Here is a 16497-nt window from a genome sequence, read left to right as displayed (position 1 = left end):
CCAGAATAGCAGGCAACTGTCTATATCAAGCTTAATTAATCTTTGCTGACATTAGAAAGGAGTTGTTGTTTTTTAATTAAACACAGTCAAATTGGAATATGTAGTGACAGCCACAAACTCAGACACATAGGACCACAGGGTCAAAGGAGGAGGGCTCTGAGCTCACAGGGTCCTGCCACTGAGCCTCTGCACCCAGGAGGGTGGATTCTCCAGGGCCATAGGTGTCCATCCCTCCTCTTCCCAGAAGGCATCATAACCCCCTTAAGTCTGGGCAGCAGAGGGGCTTGCAGAAGTCTTCCCTTCCTGGAGATGAAGGCTGAAGGTTAGCTGCTCTCTGGGGCAAACATCTTCTCATGTTTTCCTCAGAAAGGGTACCCAGACCAGGCAGGATCCAGCCCTGCCTTGGTTTAGTGGCCAGCCATCCAGTGGAGAAATTAGAGTTGCCCACACTTACCAGAAGTAGAGCTGGGCTCTGGGGCCATCAGGCTGTGAGCCTTGTGGTATAGGGGAAGTCAGAGTTGTCTGCATCTTTGGACCCTAGGGAAATGAAGATGCTGTTCTCACTTTTCCCTCTTCTCTGTGCAGTACGACAATCTCCTGAGCCAGTTTGGCTGCATGCAGGTGTCATCGTCATCATCTTCCCACTCCCTGTCTGCCTCAGACACGGGTCTGCCGCAGAGGGCAGGCAGCAACATCGAGCAGTATATCCATGACCTGGACACTAATTCTTTTGAACTGGACTTACAGTTTTCTGAAGATGAGAAGAGGTTATTATTGGAGAAGCAGGCCAGTGGAAACCCTTGGTAAGAACTTATAGGCATAAGCAGTACTCCCTTTAAAAATGCAGAGCGGAATATGGGAACTCGAGAAGTGGTAAACAGAGAGCAGGCATCCTGTCCTAGCCTTCATCACCACTGCCTGTGAGGCTCCGCACCACTTCACACCTCCCAAAACTGCCATTAACACTCTGCAGTGAGGCTCCTCAAAGGGTCCAACTGGAAGTGGGTATTCAGAAGTGTTGGGCTTGGAGTGAGTGCGACTGGGACTCTCCAGGCTCTAGCTCTTGGGACTCAGCAGGCCAGGCATGCTGGCCTCTGTGTTTGGACCTGATTCACCATGATTTAAATAACCACTGCTCCATGGGGAGACGTTTGGGGTGTTCCAGAGTTTTTGCTCTTGTAAGTCATCCTTTGCACATGGTTTTTCCCACTTGTCTGAATATTACTTTAAGGTGGAGTCTTGGGGTGGCGGGTGTAGTGAAGGTGTGCATTTAAGAGGGCGGTGCTTTGTATCTGCAGTGCCTGAGAACTTCCACTTCCCCAATGGTCTTGCCTGCCCTTGAGCATTTTGATGCTCTAAAAATGGGCTCGTGTGATTTTGCATTTGTATTCTTACCAAGGCAAACATCTCCTAGATTCATTGGCCATTTGTGTTTATTTTTCAAGGTACTTTGTGTCCTTTGACTTTCTTCTTACATGTTTTGCTTTTTTTCAATCCTCACCCAAGGATATTCTTCCCATTGCTTTTTAGGCAGAGTAGAAGCATGAGGGAGTAGAGAGAGAGACACATGGATGTGAGAGAGACACGTCAACTGGTTGCCTCCCTCACACTCCCCAACCAGGGCCTGGGACTGAGCCTGTAACTGAGGTATGTGCGCCCTTGGCTGGAATCAAACCTTGGGACCCTTTGGTCCTCAGGCTGATACTCTAACCACTGAGCAAAAACTGCTAGGGCATGTTTTGCATTTTTTAAAAATTGACTTTTTATTTTTTTGTTAATCTTCACCCAAAGATATTTCTTCCATTGATTTTAGAGAGAGTGGAAGGAGTGTGGGGGAGAGAGAAACATCGATGTGAGAGATACACATTGATCAGTTGCCTCCTGACCTGGGCCAGGGATTGAACCTACAAAACCAGGTACATGCCCTTGATTGGGAATCAAACCCAAGACCCTTCAGTGTGCAGGCTGACGCTCTGTAACCACTGAGCAACACCAGCCAGGGCTAAAATGACTTAAAACCCATAGACATGAATAATATTTCTCTATTGTCCATTCTGCAAACATTTTTCTTCAGTTTATCTCTTTGGTCTGTTTGTATGTTTTTGTATGAAAGTTGAAAATTCTTACAAAATCAAACCTGTTCATGTTTTGTTTTCCATCTTGGTAATGTTGAAAAGAGCTTCTCCACCGACATTTTCCTCACAAATTTTTGTGATTTCACCTTCCCCAAGGGCAGAGAGGAGCCCAAGGCCAGGGATCATGGTGGACGGTGTCTTTCAACAAGTCATGTTGAGGGGTAAGAGACTGTGTGGAGATGGAAAGAGAAGCTGGACAGGATTTGAGGGATGGACTGTACATGAGAGAGGATGCATGTGACTTAGGAGCAGTCTTGTGGAGGAGGAAAACAAAAAGGAGAAAAGCAGCACAAGGGCAAAACTAGGGTTTGTGCATTAGAAATTACTGTGTCTAGAAAAAGTGAGTATAGATGGTGGCAGCTGAAATACTCTACACTTCTCAGGAATCTATATTTCCTAAAGTGGTGATACTAATATGTACTGAGAAGGAGGGAAGGGGCTTTGATCAAAACAGTTTGAGCACTGGTGGACTATACATACACTCCAGGCAGGTCTGTGCCTGGGTTGTGCAGGTGCTTCTTGGGACACCTGCTGAGCCCTCCCCAAGGGCGTGGCCAGGAGAAGAGCACTAGAGGAGTGGCGTTGCTCACCTGTGAGGGACTTCCCAGAGGGACCACTTGCCTTTGCCCAGGCATTTTTAAGAAGCCCCTGGTGGCACAGGCCCTTCAGCCTCAGTTCTGGGCAGGATGGAGCATCTGATGACAAGTCACAGTGTTCAGCCTCTTGCCTCCTTCTTTTTGTTCCAGATTCTCTGCCTTTCCTTTTTGTTCAGGCCTATTTGGAGGCTGGTGACTGCAAAGAGCTTTAGGCATCACTTATTTGGCAGTGGGAGATCCATCAGGCACTTTTTGTTCTTTAGAATAGTGGTTCTCAGTGTTTGGCCCACAGACCATAATAATAATTCTGTAATACTACTAAAACGATATTCGCTTTTTTCACTTTTATTCTCTATGAATGTACAGTAGTTTTTCAGAGGCTACACACTGTAGGAATGACATTGCGTTGATGGCTAATAGAATGTGTTTTCTTGTCTTTTTTGAGTCTTGTAAAGTAGGTTTACGGTATAAATAATGTGCTGTTCGCCCTAAACAGAAAGTTAACTAGATATCCCGTCTGCACAAAGAATTCATGAGATGGGGGTGGGGAAGAAGGATTGTAATCTGATAGATGCAGACCTGGAGCCTCCTTCAAGATCAGGAAGTTCTTTACGGAGGGGAAATGGAAGGTAAGGGGAGGAACTGTTCTAACCCTAGAGCTCAGCTATCACCCTAGATTTCTTCCTGTAGGGATTTCACAATCAACAAAGGGTGTGAGAGAGCTCCTCCCCCAGGCACTCCAGATTCCTCCTTGCTTAAATCTGTCATAAATTTTGACAGTGCATTTTTTTTATTTTTATTTTTTGACTGCATTTTTAGAAAGTGTTAAGTTCTTGGTATTGCTTCTGAGCTCTTAGTAGCTCAGTTATATCTGCTATAATTACTGTAACTTTATATCATTCAGTAAATTATTTCTTTGAAATCCTGAAGTTTTCCTTGTGCCTAACATGGAAATACAACAAGAAGTACACTTTGTTGACTTGTTTTACTACGTGTGTGTGTGTGTGTGTGTGTGTGTGTGTATATATATATATATATATATATATATATATATATATATATATTTTTTTTTTAATCCTTACCTAAGTGTTTTTTCCATTGATTTTTAGGGAGGGGGGAGAGAGAGAGAGAAACATCTATGTGAGAGAGACACATCTATTGGTTGCCTCCTGTACGCCTCCAGGGGGAATGGGACCTGCAACCCTTTGGTGTGCAGCTTTATGGTCTAACCGTTGTGCCACATGGGCCAGGGCTGTTTTACAATAATATTGAAAATTTCCCAAACACTTTTGTAAGTTGTATCTGCAACTGTTACTTTCGATTTTAATGAGTTATTTTAAAATAAAAGAACATTTATAATACATTTTTCATACGTAAGTAGAATCATTGACTTAAAAAGGGAGAAGACTTGTTTTTTCAACCCATAGCAGCACCACCTAAGTCTAAAGATGCTAAAAAGAAGACACTTACATATCAGAGTTCTCACTGACTCATGGAAGGGAGGACTCTACTCCAGAGAAACTGGGCAAAAGTGTAAATATGAAACAAAAATAGGACAAAAGGTATTTTTTCCTTGGCCTTTATAGGTATTAACACCTTGCCGTTTTGTATCTGTGAACCAAACATTTTTGCATACTATTATGATGACAGGTAAGTTGCAGCATTTTGAGAACAATCATTTAGAATTTCAAAGATAAAGGAATTGAATATTTTAACTGTACACCTCGTGAGCTCTTTCAAAGCCAAACAGTAATGTCACTGAGCATCTTAGAGAAGTTATATTGTTGAGGTTGGAGAAATGCACACAATAGCTGGGAGACTAAAAAGCTTTGGGCCATCAACATTGCTGTGTGCCTGCTGGATAGAAGTTGGTGAGAGAAATCCTGGCACTGCCACTGTCCTCAATACAGAAACTCACTGGATTAAAGATGCGGCTAGCAGCCCTAGCCAGTTTGGTTCAGTGGTTAGAGCATCAGCTCACAGACTAAAGGGTTCCAGGTTTGATTCTGGCTAAAGGCATGTACCCCGGTTGCAGGCTCAGTCCTCAGCCCCAGTGGGTGCGGGAGGCAACCAATCAATGTGTGTCTCACACATCAATGTTTCTCTCTCCCCGCTCCACCCCTCCACTCTCTCTAAAAAGCAATGGAAAAAATATCCTTGGTGAGGATTAAAATATATGTATATATTAAAAATATTTATATGTACATATATATGTGTGTATATATGTATATACACACACACATATATATATATAAAGATGCAGCTGCAGACAGGAAGAGTGAGTTGGTATCTCTATCTCTGAGTTGTACTTTTACCTCAAGAGTGTATGAATTTACAGACGGGACTAGACTCACTGCTTTGCTTGTATTTGCCTTTTATCAATCCCAACTTACCTTCAAATAAGATGTAGCCCCCCTTTGCCCAGCAGTGAAAGAACTAGTTGAGGTTGGGGCCTGTCCCCAAGGTTGCTGCTGTGACCCTTTTCTCCAGATGGCTCGTTTCCCCCACCATGACTCTGAAGTGTCCAGGGAGAGCAGTGTTTCCATCTTTTTCCATGCTGTCACTGTGACCTTGATACTTAAAGACTTTTTTTAGTGATATTGATGGATTTGTTGATATGGTAGAATGGAATTTGTCAACATTTGGAAGATCTCTGTAACTCAGTGAACCGCTATTTTCCAGATGACCGATGTATGGCGCTGTAAAGTCATATGGGTGGAAGATTTATTCAAAGTGCAAGGTCAATCCATTCTAATGTCACAGAATATGAAAAGTTCATTGTTGGAGATTTAGATTTCACACGGCAGCTAACCTTTAGGAAACGACACTTATCTAATTTGAGTGCTGTATCAAAGAAGTATGCCCACAAATATCTGGAAGGGCTGTTAAAATACTCCTCCCTTTTCCAGTGACTTACCTGAGTAAGGCTGATTTCTTCATGTCCTTCATCCTGGACCATATGTCAAAGTAGAGTAAAGGCAGAGACAAATAGAGTCTAGCTCTCTTCCCTGAAGCCAGATGTTTAACAGTTTTGCAGATGTACAGCAGCCATACTTCTCATTATCTTTGTTTTGGAGAAAAGTCATTTTTCAAATGAAAATGTTATTCACATGTAATGGGTCTATTATTTTTGTTAATTTTTTTTTAATCCTCACCCGAGGATATCTTCCATTGCTTTTCAGAGAAAGTGGAAGAGGGGGGAAGAGAGAGAGACAGACAGACAGACAGAAACATCGATGTGAGAGAGAGACATGAATTGGTTTCCTCCCGCATGTGTCCCGACTGGGGCCGGGGATGGAGCCTGCAACCAAGGTGCTTGCCCTTGGCCAATATTGAACCCAGGACCTTTCAGTCTGTGGGCCAATGCTCTAACGACTGAGCCAGACTGGCTAGGGCATGTTTGTTTATTTTGTATTAAATTTATTGGGTTTAGTTTTTTAATGAATTAAATACTTGAAAATGCCTATTTTAATTTCTCATAGTAAATATCAATGGATATAACCCAAATTAAGGAAAGCTCTTTGGGGTCTTCTATAAGGTTTGTTTATTTATTTATTTAATCCTTACCTGAGGATATTTTTTCCATTGATTTTTAGAGAGAGTGAAAGGGAGGGGGGAAGAAAGAAAGAGAAACATCAATGTGGGAGACACATCGATTGGTTGCTTCCCACATATGCCCCAACGAGGGCCAGGGATTGAACCTTCTTCCCTTGATCCAGAATCAAACGTGTGACCTTCTGGTGCATGGTCCGACACTCTAACCACTGAGCAACACCAGCCAGGGCTTCCATAAGGTTTAAGAGTATAAAGGGATTCTGAGACCTGAAGGTTTGAGAGCTGGTGTTTTAGAGCAAACTGGCCACTTGTTCCTCCCTCACTTGCGTAGAAGCCAAGTATGGAGCACCCTCCTGAGGTGGTCACATTGGGCCTCTGACAGCCTCACTGGGCTCTCCTGAGGGTGGCTGTGTCCTGAAATGGCCCTACCTTGCTGGTGGCTTCAGGTTTGCATCCTTGAAACTGGTCATCTTGGAGTCTGGGTGGGGTGGAATAGAGTGATGATGAGAGGAGAAGACTCTGGCTTTGGAATCAGGAAATACTGTCACCCCTTGTGAAATGACTGTGGGCAAATAGGGGGGTTTTACACTCACCCCCTGTGAAATGACCGTGGGCAAATAGGAGAGCCTCAGCTCCTGCGTCAACATCTGTAATGAGGTGATAAATGTGGCCTGTTGCCAGGGACTTAAGGGAGCAGAAGGCTGTGTGTGATCTCGGGGGCTGTGGTAAAGCCTCTTATACATGCTAACTACATGCCAAGAGTTAGGTATGTCTCTGACTTAGGTCTGTTTTCAGCTCTGAATCTGCAGACTGCACTTGCCACCTGCCAGAGAGAAAAAGGTGCCTAGTGCAGGGGAAGGGGTGTTTTCTTTGGGAGAGTAGGAATTGACCCTTTGAAGTAAAAAAATCAAAAGGATTGATTTAAGTACACCTTCCAAAGTAGATAAATAACTAGTAGACTGTTTAAGCTAATTGGTTAATTAACTGAATGAATAGACTGTGGTATTTATGCTAATGGAGCTCTGACCATCTCTGTCCACCCCCTCCAGTCCTGCCTCCTTGGGGTGCTGGTCACCGGATCCCATCAGCTTTTCACTATCTGGGACACTAGTGTCTTTCCTGTGTCCTGTCATCAGAGAAGTTGGGAGAGGTGGCTGTGTGCTGGCAGGCATATGTGAGGAGAGAGAATGCACATCCATGTGCCTTGGAGGAGCTGGTGCTTGTCAGTTGGGGTCCTCACTCTGTAGGGACAAGGAACCGGGCTCTCATGTTTCCATGTGGTGCCAGAATGTTCTATTGCTGAACCATCTCATGGCTTCAGATTCACATTGTGAATAACAGCTGTGAATATGAGTGCTCCTGGTCTTTGCTTGTCTTTTGTTCCTTAGGATAGATTTTTGGGAGTGGGACTACTTCTCAGTACATTATTTCCAAATTGCTTTTTCAGCAAGTCCTCCTAATTTCAGGCCTATCGGTGCCAGTACTGAATGAGACCACCACTTCCACAGTATCCATACAGCACTTGTCTGCACACCAGTGCATCTCGATAGAACATGTGAGAGTGGGGCTCAGTCTCATTTCTTTATTGAGAATTTTTCGGGTCACTTAATTCCTCTTTGGGAATTTCCAGTTTGTATCCTTAGCTATTGAGATTTTAACCTTTCATGTCAGTCAGTTTGTAGATGCTCTGTAAAGTACAGATGTTGGTTGTATTTGCTAAAAATCTTCTCCAGTGTGTTTTCTTGATAATTTTGGTTATTTTTTTAATCCTCACCTGAGGATATTTTTTCCATTGATTTTCAGAGGGAGTGGAAGGGGGGGGAGAGAGAAACATCGATGTGAGAGAGATACATTGACCAGTTGCCACCTGCACAGACCCTAACTGGGGGCAGGTTTTGAACCTGCAACTCAGGTATGTACCCTTGACCAGGAATCCAACCAGAGACCCTCCAGTGTGCAGGCTGATGCTCTGACCATTGAACACGCCAGCCAGGGCTGCTTATCTCTTGAGTAATCCTGAGCGTGAAGTACTATACTTTTTTCCTTGTATAGATCACAGCCCTGTTTTGTTGTTAATATTCTTAGTTGTTTTCAAAATCCATATGATGCTGTGTCAGTTTGCTTGGGGCTCATTCCTTGGTGATGGGGTCTCAACAGGCAAGTCCAGTGGGCTCTGTGGTGTGGGCATTGGTCTGGTTGGGTCAGGCTGGGCCAGGCACGCTTGGTGGGAGAATGTGGTTCCAGCAGCTCAGCCAGTCTGCTTGAATATGCACTAGGTCCTGAAACGAGCCAGAGAAGCATGTGGGTGCACTCAGATACTTAGATGGTAAAATTGTCACTGTTTGAGATGACAGTTGTCTTACGTGTTTTCAAATATAAAATATTTTGTGTTTCTACAGTAGAACCCTGGATCAGGAATTTTAATAAAATCAGAACATAAACCAGTAACTATTAACTTTAACCAGAGGAGATAGCCTGCAGGCATTAAAACAACCTCTTTTAAACTCCTAGGAATTAAAGTGACCTATATTTTGCTCATTATGTGTATTAAATCAAAACCTGTATTTGAAGCTTTTCTTCCAAATTCCTGCTGTGTTTGAATAAAAGTGCTTTATTACTATGGTAAAAACATCAGATGAGATGTTCTTTTATTTTTTTAAATTTATTGTTTTTAGAGAGAAACATCAATTCGTTGTTCCATTTATTTATGCATCCATTGGTTGATTCTTGTATGTGCCCTGACCAGGGATTGAACCTGCAACCTTGGGTATTGGGACAATGCTCTAACTAACTGAGCTACCAGGCCAGGGCCAGATGAGATGTTCTTAAACCAAGTCCAATTTGAGTCTTTTGGGGATTTATGACTCTAAGCTGCTCAGTGGGTTCTGAACACTGACTTGGGGTCCCAGCTTGTGGAAGTAATGTATGAACAACAGGCTTCATCCTCAGGTTGACTCCCAGCAGGCTCTGCCCTTTTGGAGGGGTAACGTGTCTCAGCAGTGGTTTGTTTAAAGTAACGAGGACTTGCGTGATGGGCTCAGCTCTGCAGCCCTGTCTCCCTCTACCTTTCCTTGGTTGTGTGAAGGCTGCCAAGTGAGGGGGGGAAGCAGGTGATATATCTGGTACCCTGTCCAAATACAGATTGCAAGTTCTATAAAGCAGCAGTGCGCGTGTGCTCAGTTACATTTGGAATTTTCTCATGTTACTGAAGTGAGTTTGGATCTGTAAAGGGAGAAGCTTAAAGCACAGTTCACAGATGCCACTGGGAAGTTTGTTCTGAAGGGAGGAGTTGGAGAGTTTCTGTCTCTTATTCATGTGAGTGTCTCATTCTTGTTTTCTTCTTTTGTAGGCACCAGTTTGTAGAAAATAATTTAATACTAAAAATGGGTCCAGTAGATAAGCGAAAGGTAAGTTAGACTCCCACTGTTCCTTCCTGTGCATCTGTCTGTCTCTCTCTCCTGGTTCTTTTGTTATTAATCCTCACCCAAGGATATTTTTTCCATTGATTTTTAGGATAGAAGGGAAGGAGTGGGGGCGGGGGGCAGAGAAACACTGATGTGAGAAAGACACATCGACTGGCTTCCTCCTCCATGCACCCTGACCCGGGCCAGGGAACAAACCTGCAACCCATGACCGGGAATCGAACCCGTGACCCTTCGGTGCACGGGCCGACACTCTAACCACTGAGGCGTACCAGCCAGGGCTTCCCTCTTGGTTCTTACTCAGGATCGTGCCTTCCTCTTGGGTTCCTGCTGCAATTTTAGAGATCCTCTCTAGATTTGATAGCTAAGGGAGATTTTGGCTTTTCAGCTGTAGCAAAACAGAAATTGAGCCTCTCATTTTTTCTCGGGAGCCAGGGTTCTGGTGCCTCCATGAGGCTGGGTTCACTGATGTCAGAGTTTCTGTCCTGTTGAGGAGATTATGCTTGACATCCCTGCAAGTCACCTATCACTTCATTAGAATTGTTTTTGAAGATTGTTGTTTATTATGTCTTATGGATTAATAAAATGGATTAATTTTATCAAAGCATATTAGATTCCATAAATGTTCTGCATCTGCTGACACAGGCTCTTCTAAGCTCAGGCCCCTGGCATCCATTTCTGGCCCACCCTGGGGCATTCTCAGCAGATGAGAACCTCCATGAAGGTGGGTGAGGTGTGAGCAACCAGCAGGCAGAGCTCTGTGCCTCAGTGTGGAGCAGAAGGCACAAAAAGTGGTGGGGGCTGACCATTGATGGTGGGCCCATCAGAGTTTGCTTAGCCACAGGGACCTGTGCTGATGGGCTGGCCTGTGCTGCCTCGCCCCCACATGACAACCAAAATAGGGACACCCAAAATGGGGGTAATGGGATCCAGATCACCAAAAACAAGCAGTAAATCTTCCAGTCTCTGGTCCAAGGCCAGGTCCACATGGGGATTGAGGTGTGCACACTCCCTTTGTCCCAGGTGAGTGGATAGATGTCTGGCAGTGGTCCCTTTGCCCTGAGCTACTCTGACAGTCCAGCCTCTGAGGCAACAGTCAGCACTGTCACCCACTTCTGAGTCTTGACAAGCTGGGCCTTTTTTTTTTTTGTCAGGGTTTATTTGCACGACGACGACAATTACTACTCACAGAAGGGCCACACTTATATTATGTGGATCCTGTCAACAAAGTCCTGAAAGGTGAAATTCCATGGTCACAAGAACTCCGACCAGAGGCCAAGAATTTTAAAACCTTCTTTGTCCACACAGTAAGTTTGTCCCTATGTGTTCTTTGAAGGACAGTTGGAGGCCTTTGTACTTCTGTTTGAAGCATCCAAACACTGGATCAAGGCGGTTGTCTCCCCTTTTCCCATGTCCCAGGGGCCCCACATTCATGGCTCAGTTCTGAGTTGGGTTGGGAGACACCTGTGCTTGTTTTTCACTTGGAGGGTGACCTGAGGTATCTGTCGGTCATCACCTGCATATTTAATATCTGCACATATATGAAAGGAAGAAATCCACATGTTCATGTGCTTCCAGAGGCATCTTCAGTGGCTGCAGTAGGATGGCAGTTTCTTTCTATAATTTCTCCCCAATAGGGTGAGGTGCTGGTCTTAGGGAGACTCAATCCCTTGAGAACATTAAACGGTTTCTTTCTCTGCAGCCAAACAGGACATATTACCTGATGGACCCGAGTGGGAATGCTCACAAATGGTGCAAAAAGATTCAGGAGGTGTGGAGGCACAGATACCAGAGCCACCCAGATGCCGCCGTGCAGTGACAGCCCACAGCCCTGCCCTCGCTGCCAGGACATGCGCCCCAGCGCAGCTCACCGCCATCCGGGACGCTTCCAGACCACCTGCCAGCCATCGCAAGGGGAATGCAGACAGTGGAACCTTGCAGCTTTTTTATTTAAAAGAAAAGAAGAAAAAAATACCCAACCACACAAAGAACAAAACCAATAATGAACAGGAATTCAGGGTCGCTTTGCTTGCTCTCTGTGCTGTATGGAGGCTGCCCCGAGCTGTCCTTGTCGCCAGGACCCAGTGCTGTGCACGTCTACCTGATTCCCACCTGGACCAGTGGACCAGTGTCACCAACTCTCCACCATGCACCCTGGTCACCTGCCGGTCGTGATGTGGCCTAGGGGGCAGGGTGTGTCTCTGGGTTCTTTTGGCCCCTAGATTACCATGGAACTCTTCACCGGGGAGTTGTGGTCTCTTGGGGGTAGCCTCTGACGTCCATGGGGTGGGAGGGTGCTTGGCTTTTGTCCGTGTGCTCTTTTCCTTACGTCCTAGTTCATGGCCCATCCCCTGTGCTGCAGGCCCCTTGCTTTCCTCCTGGAGTAGCTCTGGCTGCAGGATTTCTGGGGTTTTGCTGTCTGCGAGTGCTCCACATGTTGTGAATGCCAGGCAGGATCCCAGTGGTGAGAAGTGGAACAGGCTACCAGGTGAAATATCAGCCACTGCCAGCAAGGTTCCGATCCATCATCCTTCTGAGCGGTGTTGCCCTCTGGGGCTGGAAACCAAGCACATGCCTGCAGGGAGCACTGTCGGGAGTGGGCCTGGTTAGCCCCACTTGCACCAGGAGACAGCTCTGCGGGCCCTGTGTAAGGCCAGGGCAGCAGGGCACACTGGACCTGGTGGCCTCTACATGGAGGAGTGAGACCTGATTAGCCTCTCCTGAGAGTTTGTCTAAAAGTTAAAGTGTGTAGGCCTCCCCCAGACCAGTTAAATAGGAGCCGAGAGACTTCTGCTCTCACAGATTGGACGGTACTCAATCACATTTGGGCGGTGGGAGGAGTACAGGCTCTGGGTCAGCACGTGCACTCTTCGTGTTATGATTTTATATTCTCACAGCCTAACATTTTTACATCCCAGCAGTGAGAATCTAATGCCTTCTCTTGGTGCCAGGTCATCTGGTCTCCATGGAGTGGACTTTGCCTGGAAAAAAAGTGTTGCTTGCCTTGCACGAGGGGCAGGAACACCACACTTGAACCCAAGCGCCCAGCTTGCTCTCTTTCCATTTCAGATTCTCTCCTTTCGCTCCTTAGAGGTGGCACCCACCCTACTGTAACCTACACATGGCCCAGGTCCTACTAGTCCTTTGATTTTCTTTGCTGCTGCTCCCTAGACAGTGGGTCTTGGCCATTCCTCTCCCTACCCAGGTGTCCCTGGAGGGCAGTTCTCTGTTCCAGGTGGGAAAGAAGCAGGCGCTGCTCCCAGACCCATTTCTGTCCCCGGGGGGGGGGGGGGGGGGAACACCTTTCCTTTGCCTTTAGACTCTCACCAGGCACCAGTAAAAGGCTCACACAGGAAGGACCCCCTCACCACTTACTTGCCCACCTGCTATCTCAAACCACCATGTGTCACCCTGTGTGGCCAGTGGTCCAAATGGAAAGAGAAGATGCCTTTCTCACACTGTTTGAGCGATAAGAGTGGCTGTTCTAAAACGGGAGAAAAGGATGGATGTGGGGGATTCACTGTGCTGGGCGGGGAGAGGGCTTGAGGTGGGAGCAGAGGTGGGAGCCAGGTTTGCTGGTGGTTTCTACTCGGGCCTGTCCTCTGCTCTGTGAGATGTGAGAGACAGACAGCTCACACCTGTGTGGGGGTGGGGTGCCCTTGGATCGAGCTCCCTCTGCTGCGCCGCCTCCTCGATTTGGAAAGGCTTGCCTGTGTTTACCTGCTTTTCAGAAAGTGAGTCTGAATTGCCCCTCTCAAGAATTTTACTTCAGGCTTACTCCCACATTTACATTTTACTCTTCTCAAAATACCCACCTGTGCAGTTAGAAGCGTTAGGAGCCTGCTCCTGCGTAGTCTCTCCCAGGTGTCTGGTTACAGGGAAGCGAGCATAGCTGGTGTTTGTGTTTACCAAGAGCACTCATCTGGGCTGCTCCGGAGACAAGTCCTCCCTTGCATTCTGCCCTCTGGATAGCGCCACTACCTCCTGGGCTTAACCAACAAGCTCCATCTTAACCTCCAAAATCAGAAAATGGGTTCAGGGTTGAGCTTGAAGCTGACAGAGCTGAAGTGACTGCCCTCGCCTGAGCCAGTGACAGCTGAGCCCTTCTCTGTAAGTCAACTTTCTCTGCTCAGAGTCCTCTTTTATTTAAGGCCCGTATGTATTCTTTTCTTACCCTGTACTTCTGCCAACTTTAGTTTTATCCAACTTCCCTTATAACCATCATCCTGGCATGCAGGTGCCTTACATTCTGAGATGTGGATGAGGTGTCAGTCTATGTACATACACAGACATGCCTGGAAATAGAAATGTGAATTTATTCAGAATGGGAAAGAAAATGCCCTGTTTAATAGATCCAGGAGCCATGTTTCTTAATGAGAAAAGACAAGAACAAGTCAAACCAAGCACCTGCCAACTGGAGACAGCCCCACACCATGTGGCCTCTCTCTGCACAGAGGGGAGGGAGGACAGCCAGAAGGTTCTGTGGTCTCCACTGTGCCTTGCCTGTCTCTGGGAACTCAAGGAAACTGGGTTTGCTTAGGATGGTTTCCTTCCCTCTCTCTGTGGACCTGACCAGGGCTATAGGCAGTGGGCAGCCCCCTGTGGAGTACGAAGCCCCACCAATGAATGGCACTGCTGACTGCCTGCTATTCTGAACCTGACTCTTAACAGCTTGTGACAGACTTACTTTGGGAAAAATGGCTCATGGTCATACCAAAGCTGGCGAGAACTGCACCTACTCCAGCCCCCTCGGAACACACTGTGGTATTTGTGAACCAGGCCTGAAAGAATTGCAGGAGATGGCCCTGTGGCACAGACACACATACCACACACCACCCCTCAACCCCAGGCAGTGTGCTAGCATAGGGGCTCAGGGTGACTCAGTACTTTCTTAAAACATTTGTTTTCTGAAAAAAATCAACCCTGAGCTTACCACCCAGAAAAGACCACTGTGAACATTTTGTTGTATAGCCAGCCTGTCCCCCTGCTCCCAATTTATTTGCTTTTCTAATCTAAACTGGGAGAATACAACATATGCTCTTTCTTTAACTATTATTGATTTTTGGAGAGGAATGGAGGGGGAGAGAAACATCAATGGGTTGCCTCCTGTACACCTCAAAACAGAGATGGAACCTGGACCTGGGTAGGTGCCCTGAAAAGGAATTGAACCTAAGACACTGGTTCACAGGACAACACTCCATCCAACTGAGCCACATTGGCCAGGGCCAATATATACTGTTTTGCATCCTGTTTTTTTCACTTGATATTTTTATCTCAAGCATTTCCCCATGTCATGAACAATGATTCAGAAATGTTTTTAATGATTGTAGACTTTAGTGATTATAAGTTTTAACATAATTTATCTATTTCCCTGTCACAAAACATTTAGATGGTTTCTGGGTTTTCACTATTTAAATACTGCTGTGATGAATATCTTTCTAAATCTTTGATTTTTTTACTCGAATTCTCCCACTCCCCCATTCCCACAAGTGGTATTTTTGAGTAAAAGTTTGTTCATTTAAAAGGTGGTATTAATCTGTTTCTCTATCTTGATCTGATGCTTAGATGCTCAGAGTTCTAGAACAAGACCTCCTTAGTTTCCTTCAGTTTCTGAAGAAATGAATTCCTGGTAAACTCTGTTCAAACTCTTATTCAAATTCAAACAATGCTTGAATAAGACTGCTCTTTTTTTTCTTTTTTATGCTAAAAATGTCATTACTGCAGTATTTTTGTGGCAGATTTTTCCAAAAGTCAATTTCCTTTTCATTGAAAGAATCTGGTGTGCTTGCATGTTACTTTCCCATCCCTGCTGCTATGGCTTTCAAGTGCTTGGTGATATTTTCAGCATCTTGTACTTTGTGTCCACAATGGTACTGAATTTGCATCTGCACAGTCAGCAGATAGAAAATGTTGAACTGATCTTGCCACATGATTAAGGATGATGTGTAATTTAAGTTTATAGACTCAAAGTATGCCGGGCCATTTGGAGTCAGTTAAAGAGCAAAAGCTCTACTTGGAAAAGAAGCCACAGAGACAGTTGGTTACAGAAGTGTGTGTGCCCCCTGAGTTCTTCAAATCCTGGGACTTTGTCAGAGGGTCATCTTGGTTGTGTACAGCACGTGGTCAGGCTTTTTCATGGTAGACATGGTGATTGTCCTAGCTAATAAGGATTTAAGGACTTCTCCCCTCACTTTACCCACAGTCTTGCAAGTTATCTAGGTGTCTTCAAGTCCATACCACCCAAATTTGGTTTCATTCTTAATTTCTCCACTTTAGTTTGGGGGCCGTTAATTCTGAAAGGAAACGTGCATGAGAGGTTTTTCTAGGTACCATGCTCAGTGCCACATGACTGCCACAGATTATGGCTGAATTGTACAGAATTAGGTCTCCTGCCCTCTTTTGATACCCAGAGCCCCCTCCCTTGGCCAGTCCATAGGCTGAGCGTGCTCACTGCCCAGACTGCAGCGGCTGCAGGTGCTGGGAGAGTTTGGTGCCGGTATTGTTCTTGGACATGGTGCCATACACGTTTTTCCATATTCTTTCTTTTCATATCCAAACCTAACCTGAACTGATGGTGACTCAAGTGGGTGTGGCCCTGGCCTCTTGAGCAGCTACCTGTCAAGTGCTTTAAATCAGGGCAGAGTCACCCCCAGAGCCTCTGAGAGGGGCACAGGCTGCTGGCGGGGCTGTAAATCGGGCTGCCTGAGGGGAACTGGTCTGGGGAGGAAGCTGTTCCAGCAGAGAGCAGTTTTCTCTCTGGCTCAGACAGCTGCGGCGTGCCACTGAACA

The 16497-nt window shown here is 45.8% G+C and overlaps 1 protein-coding gene across 1 annotated transcript in view; it reads left to right on the top strand.

Annotated features, from left to right (window-relative positions):
• The window catches only part of PDPK1 (3-phosphoinositide dependent protein kinase 1), a 78925-nt gene extending 63505 nt beyond the window's left edge, over positions 1-15420 (top strand). The window contains exons 11-14 of the mRNA XM_081133216.1: positions 586-803; positions 9636-9693; positions 10863-11015; positions 11411-15420. Of these exons, the coding sequence (XP_080989342.1) occupies positions 586-803; positions 9636-9693; positions 10863-11015; positions 11411-11527 (546 nt within the window). The 3' untranslated portion in view covers positions 11528-15420. The remainder of the gene's footprint in view (positions 1-585; positions 804-9635; positions 9694-10862; positions 11016-11410) is intronic.
• Positions 15421-16497: the final 1077 nt, after the last annotated feature.

Source organism: Miniopterus schreibersii, assembly GCF_964146895.1.
Source record: "Miniopterus schreibersii genome assembly, chromosome: 3".
Classification (NCBI taxonomy): domain Eukaryota; kingdom Metazoa; phylum Chordata; class Mammalia; order Chiroptera; family Miniopteridae; genus Miniopterus; species Miniopterus schreibersii.
This window is presented reverse-complemented; position numbering and strand designations above follow the sequence as displayed.